Raw genomic sequence first — 19398 nt, 5'->3', positions numbered from 1 at the left:
TACTATAAATCTAATTATGAAAATTAAATGTTTTGCAAACATAAGCCATTATTTTTCAACATGGTACCTAACATAACATCCCAAAAGTTAAAAATTATTCTAAATCTACTCTCAATTTAAAAATATTTAGATAGACATGAGTTTTAATTGTTTTTCAAAGATGTTTATAAAATTCTTCAGGAAATAAAAGTATAATAATTTTGTTATCAATCCAAAAATGAATTGCATATAATTTTTAAAGTTCTCTATTAAAAAAATACAGAATATTTGCTCATCATTACACCTTGGAAAACACAGGTTAGTCATATCAACATTCAACACTTAAGTAAAACTTCAAGAAGTACTCATCTGTGATGTTTTAGCTATACTTCTATTCATACCTTACAAAAAGTATAAACCAACTGTAAGAAGAGAATCGAGAACTGGGAAGTTATTACAGAATTCATCTTTTGGAATCCTTGATTTGGCAGGATGCTGAGATTCAGAGATTCACTGACTTTCCCAAGATCACACAGTAGAGCCAAGACCTTACTCTCAATCCCCCGCCTATGAATCCAGAGCATTTCTCCCTATATCAGATTCTACTCAATATCTTTCAGTTTCCCCTTCACTTTCTGAAACAATGAAGAGACTTTAAACTTGTCATATACAAAATTTAGCACTTGGAAAATTAGAAAGTCTCGATCTTTTACTTCCATAAAAGCACTGGTTTCCTCTTCATTTCTTTAACATCAAATACATGCAAACAAAACCAGAGACTCACAGGAATCAGCATAAATAAAAATCCTTATTAAAATCTCGGTTAAATTAAAAATATGTAGTAATTTTTAGTAATGCCAAAGTAGTAGTATTTTATGACACCGAACATTAAATAACAATGGAGGAAGCCTTAAACTATTAGCATATATTTAAGACCCCAAAAATGTTCCTTTTCATAGTGGAATGTGAATAAGAGTTTTCTGCGTTAAGATATGACCTTTTTAAATAAAAAAATGGATTAATAAACTTTTTAAAATGTGTTTTTTATTGTTAATATCTCCCATTGCCCTCTGCTTTCCCCCTCCTCCCAATGCCCCCCCATGTCCGTGTCCATGGACTATGCAAGGAAGTATAATATATGACCTTTTTAAAAGCTCAAACTTTGTCTGCTTCTAATACAAATAAGTGAAGCTACCTAGAACAACAACACTGCTCTCAACTAAAGGTTGAAAAAGGTTGCTATGATGGAAAAAGCACCAGAGTAGGATTAAGAAAACCAAGAATTTTCCATTTACAGCACAGCCACAATTGACTACACCAACAGATTACAATAAAGTTCGTTAAACTGTAATGCTGTTAAATTTAGGGAAATTATCTACAAATGTGATTAGACTATGCTAAAACACTTTTCCGGTGTCTATTCACATATAGTCAACTGTTAAATGGCATGCCATGCTAAGAAAACAGCTGATATTACTTGGCTCTGGAGTTAATATCACAACTCTTCTAATACAGATTTTTCTAAGCACTATTATCACGGGCAGTAAAATGAGAAAACAAAAGGCATAACATTTTTTAACAAAGTTTTTCAAGTATATGGCCAAATAATTACAGACCACAAAAGCAGTCTGGGAAAAAAAAAAAAAGAAAAAAGAAACGTTTCAAGAAGCAAAGTGTGGTCTCATTGGAGCACTACAGAGTTAGTGTTAAACATGTCATAAAATCAATACAGTGGTTTGTTGATTACTTTGAAGAGAGCATCAGATGTAGTAAGAATAAAAAAGTTAAACTGGGTCCCAGTGTAAAACATATCACCAATCAAAAAGTCTGAAAACCAATGCTATAAACTCCTACTCGCCTACATAAGAGCTCTACACTCATTCTTTTAGTTGCTTAGAACACGACAATTAAAACTGAGAAATCTAGATTCAAATCCCAGCACTGCCACTTACTAGATGTGTGAAGTTGGGTAATCTCTCAAAAACTCATATGGCTCATCTCTACATTGAGGGAATGTCACCACCATACAGAGTTCTTGTGAGGACTCAAGAAAATATAAGTAAAGCATTTTGCACTTACATATATTTAAGAAAATATATGTAAAGCATTTACTATCAGTGAATAGCTATACTTGTTGAGTTTCTTGGTGATGTAGAACAGGTAAGATTTCCCAAGGCTATATAGAAGCTCGTTCCACGATGATGGTTTCAATTCCTTTTAAAAAACAAAAACATATAAACCTACTGGACATGCTTTTGGCATCTTTCCAGACATAAGTTTAAAGGTTAAATTATTACAACATTCTCCTCATTATGCAACAAATACACACCACCATGAGTTAGTCTGTAAAATATTGTATTAGCCTATACCGCTGGAATTTGGGTTGGGGGGGGGGGGATCTCTTAACAATTCTTTCCAAAAGTCTTTTCATCTAAACTAACAAGTCGCAATTCCAAAGTTCATCAATGTTCATAAGATCTCAAATCTTTCTCTCGAATATCAAAAATAGTAAAATCACACTGCTTAAAATTAATGTCTATTCACTCATTCTAATGGTTGTATGTTACCTTTGGAGAGATATCACCATTATAACAGCAACAGATAAATGGCACCAAAATGACGTACACCAGAGCATGCCAAAGTGGGAGTAGTCAATCTATTAAACCGCAAATAATTCATCCTTCTGATAACTCATCTATTGCATAAACAAAGTACTTTAAAGGTGCAATATAATCAGTCTATTTCACACAAATAAAAAGGTACTTCTGTATTTCTAAAAAGCCTCCTGTATTTTAGGAATCCTTTCCAGAAGAAAACCTTTTTTTCTCTCCCATCCTGGAAGTTAACATGCTTTCAAACACGCAAATTCAGCTCAGGAACTGAAGCGACAAAACCGCACTCACTTCCTCAGCCAACCTGGCTTTCGGCTAACGTACCTGTTCTCTGGAAATGCAAGGCAACGACGGTCTCCTGAACATTTTGCAGCTGCCTTGGTAAGCGGCCGACGTCTCCCCGAACGACACGCAGCTGGACCTCCTGCGGGGTCTGATCACAGGCACTTTTTCCTCCGCGGTGCTGGACAACCGAGGATGATGGAAAGCTTCCCTGATTTGAAAGAAGTGATCCAACCCCAGGGCGAGCAGGCAGCCGGCGCCCCCGACCAGGCAGGACAGCAGGGGCCGCAGGGCTGAGGGCAGCGGCCCGAGGCTGGCGAAGGAGACCCACCAGACGAGGCTGGAGAAGAGCAGCACCAGGATGCTGTGCTGGAGCCCGACCCGGTGCGCGAGCGTCAGCGAGCCCACGCAGCTCAGCACCAAGAACAACCTGCCCGCCGCCGCCGCCGCCGGGGGCGTGTACGGGGTCACGGCCCCGGCGTCTCCGTCCCAAGGCCAAGACCACCACTGCCACACCAAGAAGTCGCCCAGGTAACAGCAGGCGGGCAGTGCCAGCAGCCACCAGGAGCCGCCGCCGCCGCTCCGGTCCGGGCTGGGGCCCCGCTTGGCCCGGGTCAGGAAGCAGGTGAGGAAGAAGAAGGCACAGGCGATGCTGAAGAGGGGGCTGAGGCTGAGCGAGCAGACGCTCAGCAGGGTCCGCAGGCGGGCGGCCCCGGCAGCCCAGCTCTCGGGCTCCGCACCGAGCAGCAGGGCGAGGACAAAGGCGGCCAGGGCGCCCAGCGCGAGGCGCGCCCGGGAGAAGAGGGAGCCGCGCCGCGGCTGCTGGGGGGAGGCCGGCGACGGCAGCAGCAGCTCCACGTTGCAGAAGCGGCAGAGGTGGAAGAAGAAGCCGCGCGGAGGGTCCTGCCGCAAGGGGCTCACGCTGCTCTTCACGTAGCCGTTCCTCAGACTCTCGGGGGGCGAGCCGGCCCCGTCCGCCGGCGGCGGCGGGTACCGCATGGCTTTGGCGTCTCGCTCGTCCCTCCTCATGGCCGGGACCGGGGGTGGCTGCGGGCTCCGCACGCCCAGCTAGGACCGCAGGGGCCGCAGACGCTTCCTCACCCCCTGTCCCCGCGCTCCGGGCGCCCTCCGGCTCAGTAGCGCGTCAGGGCTGCGCCCGCCGCCGCGGCCCGGGGTCTCCGCCTGGCGCGCAGAGGAGCGGCGGGGTCCGTAACATACTGGCCGTGGAGAGGGGCGGAAGGGCTTCTCCTTTAAGCACCTCTCGGGACTGGAGACTCGAAGTCTCCTCCCAACTCCCGTGGCTGCAACAGTTAACTCACGGCCTCAGCCTGGTCCGTTGGGCGCGCGAGCTGCGGGCGGGCGGGCGAGCGGGGCGGGCGCTCCTCCCCCGTGGCGGCCCCGGCCCGGCGCGCGCGCCCCGCCCGCCGCCCGCGCGCGCCCGCGCCCTGTCCTGCCGCTGCTTGCCAGCCGGGCGCCCGCTGCGGGCCGGGGACCCCGCTGACTTCTGCGCTGGGACAGGGGAGGGGCAGGGCTGGGGGGAAGGGGTGGGGTCCTCCTCGGGTGGAAGGGGGCCAGCCCACCATCCTGGGACCACAGGCACGCAGGTTCCCTCTGGGGGTAAGTCATAGACTTCTAGCCTGGCTCCCTCGGTTCTGCACCGGGGTCTTGGGGAGGGAGGGAGTTCGTGGAAATCGAGCTGAAGGGGGAGACTTCGGTCGGCCCCTCACCTCATCCCGGTTCAGGATGGGCCCTTGAGCTGCCCGAGCAGGGGTGCGACCTGGTAAGGACCAGCCGCCACCCCTACGGCCAGGGCAGGGCAGGGCGGCGAAACCCTGATCGCTGTGGCGAGGTCTGTCCTCATCAGCGGTGTGGGCCACACAGCAGGCCCAGGGTCCTTGCCGGGGCTGTTAGGGAGCAGCACGTGGAGTGTTCTCTGGGAGCATCCAGGCAGATATAGTCCAGCTTGTCTTCCTCAAGAACCACCTTCACAGGCCAGGAGCTAACATCCCATCCTCCACTTCGCACCCTTGCCACCCATACCCACTAGTTCACATCTGTATCCCACATTTCAGTAAGCGTAGAAGAGTTATGCTGTCGCAAAGTTATTTCCACATCGAAGGCTTTTTCACTGTAACAGCATGTTCTAGAGAGCGGGCATGGGAGGGTCAGGAGACCTCTCCAAGACCATTGCCCAGTTTGGATCGGTGCCAAGAAAGAAGCCCAATAAGATGCGATCTCTGAATTGCTAGTGACACCAGTCACATGTAGGAAATATTTATTTGAAAGAGGGTAGAGCTTTGCTGAACGAAAGGGACTGCTCTGGAATCTAACCAATCATAACTGTCTTAGAGAGCGAACTGTTTCCCTCCACCGAAACTCCCTCCAGCCTCATGACAGGGCTACATTTCTCAAAGAACTAATTCCACATTTTTCCAGTGAGATGAGGAACGTTACTGTGTGGTAAATCCCACGAACAGGCCCATTTTTCACCAATTAATCTTTGCCCACAGGCATGACCTAAAACAGACCATTTTCGTGTATGGTCATAGTTCACATACATAGCAGAAATCACTGAGAAATTAGCATAAGAATTTGGCCAAGATGGATAAAGACCAGAATTCCTGTTTCTTTCCTGTCTCTTGGATAAAGGAAAAGAGATTTTTGAGTTTTCAAATTGACTATCAAATGCTTGTCCTAAACGATAAAAATCTAAGGGGGTCTTTTTTCCACCATAACAATTAAAAAAAAATTTTAATCTCATTTTAACAGAACTCAGCAAATATATTTTTTAATGATATGCACAGAATTCATCACTACCAGTCAAAAATTAAAGTAGGAAACTTGATACATTTGAGCCTATACAGCAGGGCATGACAAAAGTTGCACTAGCATTACTGAATTTGCTCACTAAATTCTCATAGGAAATTATAAATTGATATGAAAATTAGAACAAATAAAGATTAAAATGGGTTTTTTTTCAAACTTTGGATTGTCATCTGAGGTAAGATAGGCATGGGTTGTAACGGAAGTAACAGTGGACTAGGAATCCATTTCATAGGTTCTAGTCCTGGCCCAGCCAGCCATTTATGCCTTGACATGAAGTAAGTCACATAACTTTCACAGGCCTCATTCTTCTCAGCTGTAAAATGAAACAATTTAATGTAATGACCTTTAAAGTCCATTCCAGTCTTAAAAAGCTATGGTTTTTGAACACAGGGTGCATATATCCTTTCCAGTTAGTATTTTGGGTTTCTTTGGATATATGCCCAGAAGTGGAATTCCTGGGTCATAAGGCTGTTCCATTTTTAATTTTTTGAGGAAATTCCATATTGTTTTCCATAGTGGCTGCACCAGTCTGCATTCCCACCAACAGTGCACGAGAGTTCCCTTTTCTCCACATCCTCAACAACGCTTGCTGTTTGTTGATTTATTGACGATAGCCACTCTGACAGGTGTGAAATGATATCTCATTGTGGGTTTAATTTGCATTTCTCTGACGATTAGTGACGTTGCACATCTTTTCATATATCTGTTGGCCATCTGTATGTCCTCTTTGGAGAAGTATCTATTCAGGTCCTCTGCCCATTTTTAAATTAGATTGTTTGGTTTTTTGGTTTTGAGTTGTCTGAATTCTTTATAAATTTTGGATAGTAACTCTTTATAGGATGTATTATTGGCAGCTATCTTCTTCCATTCAGTAGATTGTCTTTTCATTTTATTAATGGTTTCCTTTGCTGTGCAAAACGTTTTAGTTTGATATAACCCCTATGTTCATTGCAGCATTATTTACAAGAGCCAAGATATGAAAGCAAACTAAGTGCCCATCAATAGATGAGTGGATAAAACAGTATAATACATACATATACAACTCAGCCATAAAAAAGAATGAAGTCTTATCATTTTGCAACATGGATGGACCTAGAAAGTATTATGCTAAGTAAAATAAGTCAGACAGAGAAAGATAAATACCACATGATTTCACTTATATGTAAAATCTAAAGAATAATATAAGTGAACAAAAAAAACCAGAAACAGACTCATGGATGCAGAAAATAAACTGATGGTTGCCAGCGTGGATGGGAATTGGGAGGCTGGGTGAAAAAGGTGAAGGCATTAAGAAGTACAAATTGGTAGTTGCAAAATAGTCACAGGAATTAAAGTACAGCATAGGGAATAGAGTCAGTAATATAGTGGGTAGGATCATTTTGTAAATTACGTAATTGTCTAACCACTATGCTGTACATCTAAAACTAATATAAAATAATACTGAATATTAAAACTATGGGTTCTCTATATCCAAAATATAAAGGTGGGCAAAAGTAGGTTAATAATAATAAATAGTACATTAAGTAATAATACAAGAATAAACTCATTTTCATACAGCTATAAACCCACTTTTGCCAACAACTGTGTATAGGCATCCTTCCGATTCATGTTTCAGATTGCCAAAAGCAACATTTGAATTATTTGTATCACTGAACTAAAGCAAACTCTCAGTGTTGACAAATAAAAGGATTTACATCAAAGGACTGTTATCTGGAAAATAAAATGTAAAGCCCTCTTCATACTTCCCAGTTCTCCCTTAGCTTTCTTTCCACTGTCTTCCCAGGTCTTTATAAAAGCCCGATCCTTTGAATAACCTATAGCTGGAGTGCATCTCGCTGAACACTAACTCCAGCACCTGAGAGGATTCTAAAATAAAATGTAAGGACGTGACCAAAGAGCATTGGTTTACTTAACTAAAAATATGCACAAAAAGAATGAGCTAGCTATGTTTATAGCAACTCCCTTCTCTGTTTACAATCTTTGTCAAAGATTATTAGTAGGCTGCATTTCTTAGAGTTCAGATTAGTTAATGATTCTTTTGCCAGATTTAAACAACCAATAGGATTACTTAGCTCTTGTCTTTAGGTTTGAGAATATATGACCATTGTCTGTTGTGAAAAAAAGACCTAAAGTCACAGCATATCTTTGATTTTTCTCAGCCCTCTATGCCCTAGCCTTTTACCTGACTTTGCCTGCCCTCACATTTTGGCCCATGATCTCTCCACTAGAATCATTCTCCCAGTTGGATGATCCATGCCAGGAAATCCTAGTGCTTACCACCCAGCTCCTGTGGCATTCTGGTGCAATACAACCCCTGTGTATTCCTATACTCTAATAATGAGGTCCTTGCCCTCCAGCTCTAAAGACCCAGTTTTCCCATGTGCCTGAGTTCGTAGCATGAAAATTTTGTTTTGTTCTCCATTTTAGGTGTCCACACCAATAAGCTGACAATGCCCCTAATTAATTTTGGAAGAACTAAAACCTAGGTCTTTCCGGTCTTAGGGCCAAAAGCTCTGCCCCTAAACACTAATCTAAGCTAAGGTCCTCACTGACAGACATGCTATATGCCACCACCTGCCCACATGTCTAACCTTACAAGCACCAGTTGAGATGTACTGTTACTGGGCTCAACCCAACTGTTAAAATACTCACTTCTTCATCTGAGACCTGTGTTGCTCATCATTGCAGAATTGGAAGTTACCCTCACTGTGAATTCTCTTGTTCTCTTCTTGAATATTCATCCACAGGTAGCCGAAATAACAAATGGGCCTCATTTTAGGTCTCAGATTCTCCCCCCACCTGCCATGTAAAAACCCCACCCTTTTACTTGTGGTTTTAATCTTTTTCAGAAAATAGAACTATTTTCTAACTCTAAAATCCATATTTAAAGAAAATCCATTTTTAGAGTAGTATTCCCAGGAATTCCCTTCCAAAATTAAATATTTTTGAATGGATCAGAGCAGCTGCACCTTCAGTAACTCAATTATAGTTATCATGGAATACACGTGGGAATGGGTGGTACTGGGGGTTGGTTGAGGGATAGGCCCCGTCATTATCACTGTCCCATGATCAGACAACTGACTCCTCAGGATGGTTTATGGAGCAGCCTCTAAAGATTTGCTCAGAGACGTTGAAAAGCAGGGAAAAATGATTGCCCGTTTTTAAGAGCTTTTTGTTTCCATCCTGCATAGTCACCTCTCAACCATGGTTTTCAGATGTTTTTCAAAAGAAATATGCAAATAAAAGCGGACTGCTCTTATTGAAGTGAAAGTGTCTGGGTCCAGGTCTCTGACACCTTCTCTGACCTGAAGCCCCTCTTTGGAACCTGTGGGCAAGAAGAAAGGGGGAGAGGGAGAGAAAAGAAAGAAAGAATTTAAATTTCTAAAAATAGGGCATAAAAAGTGGATTTGAATTGGATTTGGGAAAATGCTTAGAACTGAGTGCTCTTTCTAAAGTAGTTTTTTTCAGAATTCAGTAATAAAGCAGACTTGATTTCTTAGGGATAATGATTTAAAGCAGTCTGACAAATTCTAAATATCAAAGTTTAAGGAATGGCCAGTAAATTCACCAGTATCACTGAGATTCCAAATTCCTAAAACTAGAGCTTTCCCTAAGATAAATAAAAACCTAAAAAGTTTTTGAAAGAAGGAAAGAGTTAACATTTTCAATCTCACATTTAAAAATAAAAACAGCTCTGGCTGGTGTTGCTAAGTGGTTACAGCTTCTCTCTCTCTCTCTCTCTCTCTCTCTCTCTCTCTCTCTCTCTCCCTCCCCCCACCCCCCCAACCCCAAGGATATCAGAGTTTGATTCCTGGTCAAGGTCACATACCTGGGTTGCAGGTCAATCCCCACCCAGTAGGGGCTCCTTTGGGAGGCAACCAATCAATGTGTCTCTCTCACATAGATGTTTCTCTCCCTCACTCCCTCTCTTCCTCTCCCTCTCTTCCTCCATTCCACTCTCTAAGAAGCAATGGAAAAAATATCCTCTATCCTTTAGTGAGGATTAATTTAAAAAATTTTTAAAAACAACAGACAGGTTTTTCTCTATGGAAAGGATCCTTCTGGTTTCAGTGTGCAGGGGTAACTTGGTGCCTACGTGCTCAAACAAAACCTATTTCCCTTCCGGCTAGCACTCATCTCAGAGTCTGAACCTCACTTTGACTCACTGTTTAGTTCATCTCAACAATATTTATTGTGTGCTCACTATATGCAGAGCACTGTGTGAGATGCCACTTAGAACATTAAAAAACTATGATGTTCTTTATAGAACTAACTTCCTCAAGCTGCAGCTTTATGTGGGAATGCACATAGGCTACTAAAGGGCACAGGGAATATTTGAAAAAACTGTGGGAAACAGGGCTTTGAGAACTACTAAAGAAGAGAATTATTCTTTTTCCATCTTCCCACTGTGTGGTTCTCTCAGCTTGTTTTCACAATTTGTTTCTCCTCTACCAATTCCAGTTCTCTCCCCTGTGTCTGTTTGAATGGCTGTCTTCCTGTCTCTTTCTCCTCTTCCTGCCTTCTCTCTTTCATCTCTGTGTTTAATTCCCTTACTTTTACTTCCTTGGTATGTACTACTCCTCTCCACCAACATTTAATCTCTCTCTTAGTGAATGTGTTCATTATTTCAGTGTTTATCAAATGCCTGGCACTGTGCTGGCTGACAAGGATACAGTGATGAAAGGTATGGTTTCTTCCCTTCAGGGTTCATAGTGAAAGCTAGAAAAGTAAAAAGATTACTAATGCACAGTATAATAGGAACTGTAGAGGCAAGTAAACTCAGTGTACTCTGGGAGCTCAATGGAGGGACCCCTAACCCAGACCAGAGTAGGAGTATCAGGTACAGAGTAGTGCTCTTGGGAAAGATTTCTGGGCATGATAATATAAGACTAGAGGCCCGGTGCACGAAATTTGTGCACAGGGGTGGAGGGGTCCCCTCAGCCCAGCCTGCACCCTCTCCAATCTGGGACATCCCTCTCACATTCCTGGATCACTGGCTCCTAATTGCTCGCCTGCCTGCCTGCCTGGTTGTCCCTAACTGCCCCCACCCCCCCACCCCCTGCTGGCCTGATCGCCCCTCACTGCCTCTGTGTGCCTGCCTGGTTGCCCCCAACTGCCCCCACCCCCCCCGCTGGCCTAGTCACCCCTCACTGCCCCCCCTGCCAGCCTAATCATCCCCAACTGCTCCCCCTGCCGGCCTGGTCGCCCCAAACTGCACCCTCCCCCCAGCCAGCCTGGTCTTCTCTTACTGCCCCCCTGCCAGCCTGGTTGCCCCCAACTGCCCCTCCTCCTGGCCTGGTCACCCCCAACTGCCCCCCCCCCCCGCCAGCCTGGTCATCCCTCATAGCTCCCCTGCCTGCCTGGTTGCCCCACACAGCCGGCTGTTCAGTTGTTTGGTTGTCCCTCACTAACCCCCCTGCCGGCCTGGTCATAGGCAGCCATCTTGTGAGGGCATGAGGGTTAATTTGCATATTACATATTTATTATATAGGATGAGTCAAACTTACCTAAATAAAGTAGGGAGAAAAGATAATCTGGGCAACGGAAGCAAGCAAGTGTAAAAATCTAGAGGAAAGCAATTATGGTGCATTTGGATAATTTCAAGTGTCCTGTGGCTGGCTCATAAAGTATGAGGGGCCAAGAACAAAAGTATAAGGTATGAGAAGGCCAGAGTCATGGTGTGGTCTTAAAATAGACCTGGAGTTTATTGTTCCTATTAGTTAGATAAAGGTGTATGTTGTTATCAGGTTTCTTTATTTGCATGGCTACCTCATCAATATGCACTTCGAACACAAGAATTCTGCCTTATTCAATCTTACCTCAGTCTCCGTGCCATGCTTAGCACAATACTCAGTTAATGCTAAAAATTTTTTGTTTGTATTTCTCAAAAATTTTTTAATAATTCAGAATTTTTAGTTGTATGTCATTTGATTTTATTATTTAATCAATGAATTTTAATAGAAACTCTTAATATATAACTTCATATAAAAATTTCCAGATTGTTATTGAAAAATATTTTTCTTAATATCCATTGGCACAAAATCAGTAAAAGAACAATTTCTCTTAGATTGACAGAAAACATTATACATAAAATAAATGTTTAAGAGATGTGTGAGTGAACTTTTTTAAACTCAAGTGATGGCACCTGGATTTCTTTTGCTATGAAAGAGTATATTCTACTACTTTAAGAATTTTCCTTTTTATATTTCTAGTTGTCAGACAACAGTTGTATCTATGCCACAAATCCTCTATATTTAAAAAAACACAAACAGGTAAAAGTATTAAATCTTTAATTACTAATCTGAAAAATCCTGGATTTTTCGTATTTAAACCTGAACCTTGAACAATAAACAGCAATGCAAACTCTTTCCAAGTTTTCCTGTTCCCTCCATAGACAAGTAGTAGTTTCTTCAGCTCTGGCTCCCCTAGCAGATCTGAAGGATCACAGCCATGACGGTGGCAGCCTACCGTTGACACTGAACTTGCGGTTAATTGTGGAGTTCTGCCACAAAACCACCTCACTACCACAAGCTGGATTCTTGCCCAGGAGAACGACAAACTGCCAGGCCAACCAATATGCAGAAGGCAGCAAGAGCAAACTGCCTTTTACCCCAGACAGCAGTCATTTCTGGATTCCAAATGGAGCCAGAAGCAGGGAACACCAAAGAAAAATTTAGAAGTATGCTTTCTCCACTAACCTAGTTCAAATCTATTCACATTGTTTTCCAAGACAAGCTCAAAAATATTCACCCATTATCTGACATCATCAATGCAGTGTGAGAGTATTCATTAGTAAATTTTAAAAATAAGCATTGAGATTGTACATAAAATTATAGTTACACCAGAGGCCTGGTGCACGAATGAGGGTCTGGCCACCCCGCCCCAATGAGGGGAGGGAGAGTGGCTGCAGGCAGTTGGCAGGCTGGCCCCGCCCCCTTGTCGAACTCCCGGTTGAACTCCTGGTCGAACTCCTGAGTGGAAGGGACAATTTGCATATTAGCTTTTTATTATACTAGGGTATAGGATTGTTAACTAATAAGTGAGCCATCTACCTATGATTATTGCAAATAGGAGCAAATAATGTGTCTTTGTGTGTTACTGAGCTGCACACAGCAGCATGGCAGCTCTGGGAACTTTGAAAGGCAGGACAGCTTGCTGGGAAGGAAGGAAACATTAGCGTCAGTCAGATCTGGTTACCCTTTGTAGCTGTGTGACCTTGGAGATTACTTAATGCCTCATGTTACCTACCTCATCTACAAAATGGGAATAACAATGTCCACCTTATAGGGTCATTGTTATGGATTAAATTAAACTAATATGACTTAACAATGACTAGATGCTCAGTAAATGTAAATTTGATTCATTCTTCTTACACCCTATCCTTTTCCTTATCCCTTCCGAACCTTTCAGCACTTCCCAGGATCCTATCACTTGAGTTTTTCCAAGAAGATTCCCCAGGTTACATCATCTGTTCAACTTTGTTTCAAGGCTTGCTTTCAATGACATTTTGTTCAACTAAGCTTTTGTCTTCTTATCTATGCAATCAAATAAAACAGGTAAATTAGCAGCTCTCATCACAAGGCAAGTGCTACAGAGATTTTAATGCATACTGTAAATGCAAAAAAAAATTAATACATTAATTTTTCATGTAATGGCTGCAGGTTAGTATCATAATTTTGTGGGTCTACATATCTTATGTCTCATTTTGCTGAAAAGATGTTGATTCAGGGCCTATATGTGGTCACTTGGTGTAACAGAAAAAAAAAATCAAACCTTAACAACCAATTCTGTCCATAATGGCATTAAACATAGTGAAGACAAGAAAACATCTATGCTTACAAAAATTTATTCATCCATTCAGCATGTGCCAACCATTGCCCTAGATACTAAAAGTACAAATATGAATAAGATATAGTCCCTGCCCTCAGTTTGGTAGGGGAAAATATGTAAACAAGTGTAGCACAGTATGAAATGCTCAAATATAGCTCTGACCAAGTACACTGGTGAGACAAAGTGAAGTTCACAGATGAAGGATGCTAGCCTGGGTATTAAAAAATAAATAGGGGTTTCCAAGTAGACAAGAAGGTAGAGCATTCCAGACAGGGTACAGTATTTGCAAAGACACAGAGACATAAAACAGCGTGGACATTTCAGGAACTGACTTGGGATGGAGGGAAGAAGGGAATAGAGAAATGAGGCTGGATACATGGGTGGATATCAAATCATGGGGATCCCTGTAGGCTGTCCTGGGGAGCCTGGAATTTATCCTGTAAGTGATAAGGAACTGTTAAAGATTCTTAGTCAGGGAACAGGTATAGTCGATTTTTTCTGACATGCTTAATTTTAATGTGCATTTTAAATCTCAGTGCTGGTACTGCATGAAGAATGGTTTGGAAGAATATGAAACCAAAGCCAGGAAAATCATTTAAGAAATCTTAATTGCAGGCCAGATGAAGCTAAGCTTCTGTAAGACAAGGGCAGTAAGTCTGGAAAGGAAGAATTTAATGAATATGTAGCAACTATAGAACTTTCTGATCAATTCCATAGAGGGAAAAGGGGGATGCAAAGAGAGTTCCCTAGGTCTAGCTTAGGGATTAGAATATCTTGTAGCCATTAACCAGGATAAGAAGAACTAGAGAAGTCACAGAGTAAAGACCATGGGTTTCATTTTGAACAGGTTGAATCCAAGTTGAGATGTTCCTGGGTGGTTGGATATACGAGTCTGAAGTTCAATAGAGCAGTCTGTACTACAGACATAGTTTGGAGGCCTGGGGTGGCACCCTGGGAGGAAAATGAGACATCCCCCAGGAAAGTACATAGGATGAGAAGAGAAGAAGATCAATGTCTGTACTTTGAGGAATACCAACATATAAGGGACAAGGAACAAAGAATTGCTCAAAAGGATGACTGTAAAGGAAGTGGCAACGTTAGAAAGAGAATCAGGCAAGAATGGTGCTACGTGCCAAAGTAAGAAAGTTTCAAGAAGGGGGACAAAAAAACAACAACAACACAATGCTACATCCTAAAAAGAGGAGGACAGGAAACTGTCCACATCATTGTCAACCTCATGTGGAACAGTTGCTGTGGTGGAAGCAGAAGCCAGATTGCAGTGGATTGAGGAATGAATTAAAATTTATGTTGACATTAAGAAAGGTTTCATTCTAGAAAGTCTAGTCAGGAAAAAGCTGTACCTTTAGTCACATCATTTTCTTTGTTAGTTTTAGCTAAAGAACATAAATAGCTTACTGATACAATATAAAGGACACACACACACACACACACACACACACACACACACACATTCTCTCCTGTATAAAGAAATAAAACTGATTCCCCTTAACAGAAGACGTATTTACATTTTTATAGATAGGAATTATAAACTAGCACTTGTTTTGTATTCATAGTGGTGTCCAATAAATAAAGGGATAAGAAGACGGTGAGGTTATGTAGAAAAAATGCTATTATATTCTGTATAATAAACAAATATCTGACATAGCTCTGAGAGATTTTTTAACTAAGCAGTTATTATCCAGCTTCAATAAGTAGTGCAATCAAAAATAAAAAGGTAGTGCAATCTTAGTCTGGCTCTTTTTTTCCTTGTATTCCCTTTGAAGTCAGTGAGAAATCATTATGAAAAAACTTGGATGATAAGATCGTTTAAATGGTCTTGTTCAACATTCTTTATTTAATATCATGATATTTTCACCAGCCCTGGAAACAGTAAACAAGCCAGTAGCTCTAATGAAAAGCAAGGTGTAGATTTGTATATTTAGAGAAATTCTTTAACTATCTGGTCAGGTTTCAGACAAAAGCTAGTTTTTTAAATATCCTTTTCCTGCTAAATAACTAGGATTCATTGCAGTGCAGCAGTTAGCCTAACATCAGTCCTCACTAGAATTATGCTTGGACGGTTCCCAGTGACAACTCTCTAGCCTGGTTTGGTGCTTTGGTAACTATATTAAAGGTAAGTGCAAACTGTGAAAAATAACAAGAACCCTTATATAAATTCAAGGTTTTAATACTGTCTTTGGGGGCTGTGTAATCATGTTTAAAAGGATGACTAACATCCACTCTAATATGGACAAGACTTTAAACCAATGAAAACTATGTTTTTTTAAACAGCAAACCTGGCGGTATGGCGGATTTTATTCCTTCCTTTGCGATCCCTCCTTTTTACAGGTGAAAAGGTTTATATCAGATTTCCTCTCATTATAACCTCTCAAATGTTGTCTGGACCAGCAACCCACTCTCTCTAAACAAATACCAGCCAACCAGGAAACCATGAAGTTTTATTGTGCTATAAAATAGACCAGACATTTCCAAACCTTCATAGGAATGAACCTGACTAAATCTTTACTAAAAATAATTTCAAAATAAACTGTAGGCTCCACGTTTCTCCAACAATCAAAATTCCTTCCTCCTTCATCAACGTCATTCTCAAGCTCTTTACTCTTTCAGAGCTATATCACAAGCAGTTTCTCTGGCCAAAATTCATAGTAAGAATTAAAGAGTCCACTTCTTTTGATTACGGGGATATAAGACTCGAGAAAAATGCTAGCTTTGTTCCTTGCAGACATTTACATTTATCAAAATTCTGTTTCCAATTTTCCTGTATACTACCAGCCCCTAAATTGTGAGCTACTTCTTGCAGTATATCAGGAGTATAGAATGAATTTTTCAAAGAATTAAGTCAGAACTTCAGCTTAAGAAAATAGATTTCCTTTGATTGAATTTGGCAAATACTTATTTAAGCTCTGTTCTAGGTACCCTTAAGGAATGTGTGTTGAATGTATGGGTAAATGTTGCACATGTATATGTAGCATATGTATATATATATGTGTTTGGGGATGGATCAGTTGTCAAAGGCCAGCAGGAAAAAAGACATACACAAATAACTATGATGCAAAATCGAATATAACAAGAGATAGCTAGATTGCAATGGGGATCTAGAAAGGTGACATGAAGTAGGTAGGACTTAGAGTCCATCTTAACCCTGGCCCATGTGACTTGGTTGAATGTCTTCCCATGCACCAAAAGGTAACTGTTTCAATTCCCAGTCAAGGCACATGCCCAGGTTCTGGGTTCAGTCACCCATTGGGGTGTGTATGGGAGGCATTGATGTTTCTCTCTCTCTCTCCCTCTCCCTTCCTCTCTCTAAAGAAGACAATAAAAACATATATTTTGTAAAAGTCCATCTTAAAGGATGAGTAGAATTTAAAGATGATAAAGGAGGGCATTATAAGGAAGAAAAAAGAGCATAAAAGTGAAGGAAGTGTTCATAGAACTACTATTTTATCAGAACATGAAGAATGATAAAAAAATTTAATTATGATCATATAAGATCCTCTAATCCTCTATGTCTAATCCTCACAATAATCTGAAAGTAGAAATTGGGGCATGAATAGATTACATAATTTGGCAAAGATTACACATCCAGTAATTGGTGGAGCCAGGATTTACCCAGGTAGTGTGACTCCAAGTCTTCTATGTGCTTTCCATTGTATCAGCAGTTATTAAACTTCAGTACGCAAAAATCAGCTAGATAACTTTCACCCAATGGTAAAAGTGCAGACTGCTGAACCCCAATCCCAAACATTCTGATTTAGTTAACCCCAGATAGGACTGAGGAATCTGCATTTCTACCAAGTCATCCTGAAGCAGGAGGTCTGGGAACCACATTATCCAGAGGTAGGACAGGGCAATATTGAGTAGGACCTAGAATGATCTTGAACATACTTAATGCTTAGTGTCATATACTGAATTTTGTCCCCCTAAAATTCATATGAAAAAATCCTGTCTCCCAATGTGACTGTACTTGCAGCTTGGGCCTTTGGAGAGGAAATTAAGGTTAAATGAGGTCATAAGGGCAGGCCCTGATCTGAAATGACTGGTGTTTTTATAAGAAGAGGAAGAGACACCTGGAATGTGCCTGCACGGGGACAAGTCATGACAGAATATGGCAAGAAGATGGCCATCTGCAAGCCAAGGAGGGAGGCCTCAGGAGAAATCAACCCTGCCAGCACCTTGATCTTGGGCTTCCAGCTCCCAGAACTGTGTTGTTTAAGTCACCCAGTCTGTGGTGTTTTCTTATGGTAGCCCTAGTGGACTAATACACTGAGTTACATTATCTTCCTGACTCTCTTAAATTACATACATCTATCATATATCAGAAGCTGTGTCAAAGAAGTTCCCTAATTATCATCACTATCATGAAAGCTCAAATCTACCTGATATCTTATAATTTACAAAGCCTTTTTATATGCTCTGTTGCATGTGGACTTTGCAACGACCTCTGAGGTAAGCAAGACTCACTAAGATAATAGAACTTGTCCAGGTTTCTGACAGTTGGAGGGTTGAATTCAGCTCTTCTGATCCCAAATCTTAAGCTTACTTTTCCTACAGCACACATACCATATAGTTATTATATAAAATACCCATGTGGGCAAATGTGTATTTTTAGCTCTAGAGAGTAGATACCTCTACCCCTATTTTCTAGTTAAGATATGGCTCAGGAATTCAAAAGATGTACCCAAACATTAATAGCAAAGATAAGATCAGAAGACTATACAAGAGTCCTAATGTCCAGTTCTCATACCAAACAATTGACTGGATAATAATAAAATTCTCCCATTTATATAGATTGAGATTATGCTTTGGGTAAGGGCACACACTTTTTTAAAAAATGAATATTTTTATTGATTTCAGAGAGGAAGGGAGGGGGGAGAGAGAAATAGAAACAGCAATGATTAGAGAGAATCATTGATTGGCTGCCTCCCACACGCTCCACACTGGGGATCCAGCCCACAACCCAGGCATATGCCCTGACCGGGAATCAAACCATGATCTCCTGGTTCATAGGTTGATGCTCAACCACTGAACCACGCCAACCAGGCTAAGGCACACACTTTTTTTTTTGCAGTATTATATATTTTTTCTTTATTGATTAAGGTATTACATATGTGTCCTCATCCCCCCATTCCCCCCCCCAGCCCCTGCTCCTGCCCTCACCCCCCTGGTGTCTGTGTCCATTGGTTAGGCTTATATGCATGCATACAAGTCCTTTGGTTGATCTCTCCCCCTTATCCCCCTCTCCCCTGCCTTCCCTCTGAGGTTTGATGGTCTGATCGATACTTCTCTGTCTGTGGATCTGTTTTTGTTCATCAGTTTATGTTGTTCATTATATTCCACAAATGAGTGAGATCATAAGATATTTATCTTTCTCCAACTGACTTATTTCACTTAGCATAATGCTCCAGGTCCATCCAGGCTGTTGCAAATGGTAGGAGTTCCTTCCTTTTTACAGCAGTGTAGTATTCCACTGTGTAGATGTACCACAGTTTTTTAAACCACTCATCTGAGATGGGCACTTAGGCTGTTTCCAAATCTTAGCTATTGTAAATTGTGCTACGAACAAAGGGGTGCATATATCCTTTCTGATTGGTGTTTCTAGTTTCTTGGGATATATTCCTAGAAGTGGGATCACTGGGTCAAATGGGAGTTCCATTTTTAGTTTTTTGAGGAAACTCCATACTGTTCTCTTCAGTGGCTAAACCAATCTGCATCTCCACCAGCAGTGCATGAGGGTTCCTTTTTCTCTACATCCACACCAGTACTTGTCATTTATTGATTTGTTGATGATAGCCATTCTGACAGGTGTGAGATGTTACCTAATTGTTGTTTTCATTTGCACCTCTCAGAT

At 41.6% G+C, this 19398-nt stretch overlaps 2 protein-coding genes across 4 annotated transcripts in view; one reads left to right on the top strand and one right to left on the bottom strand.

The window, feature by feature from the left end:
* PDE3B (phosphodiesterase 3B) overlaps positions 1–4333 on the bottom strand; it is a 153763-nt gene extending 149430 nt beyond the window's left edge. Inside the window, exon 1 of one of the 2 annotated variants that reach the window (XM_059708983.1) lies at positions 2916–4333. In XM_059708983.1, coding sequence (XP_059564966.1) covers positions 2916–3902 — 987 coding nt within the window. In that variant the 5' untranslated portion in view covers positions 3903–4333. The remainder of the gene's footprint in view (positions 1–2915) is intronic. The other variant, XM_059708982.1, reaches the window with a different exon arrangement.
* A 68-nt stretch (positions 4334–4401) lies between these two features.
* The window catches only part of PSMA1 (proteasome 20S subunit alpha 1), a 122632-nt gene continuing 107635 nt past the window's right edge, over positions 4402–19398 (top strand). Inside the window, exons 1-2 of one of the 2 annotated variants that reach the window (XM_059708984.1) lie at positions 4402–4490; positions 6216–6325. The gene's annotated coding sequence lies outside the window, so the exon portion shown is untranslated. The remainder of the gene's footprint in view (positions 4491–6215; positions 6326–19398) is intronic. The other variant, XM_059708989.1, reaches the window with a different exon arrangement.

This window comes from Myotis daubentonii, chromosome 9 (genome assembly GCF_963259705.1).
Source record: "Myotis daubentonii chromosome 9, mMyoDau2.1, whole genome shotgun sequence".
In the NCBI taxonomy this organism is placed as follows: domain Eukaryota; kingdom Metazoa; phylum Chordata; class Mammalia; order Chiroptera; family Vespertilionidae; genus Myotis; species Myotis daubentonii.
This window is presented reverse-complemented; position numbering and strand designations above follow the sequence as displayed.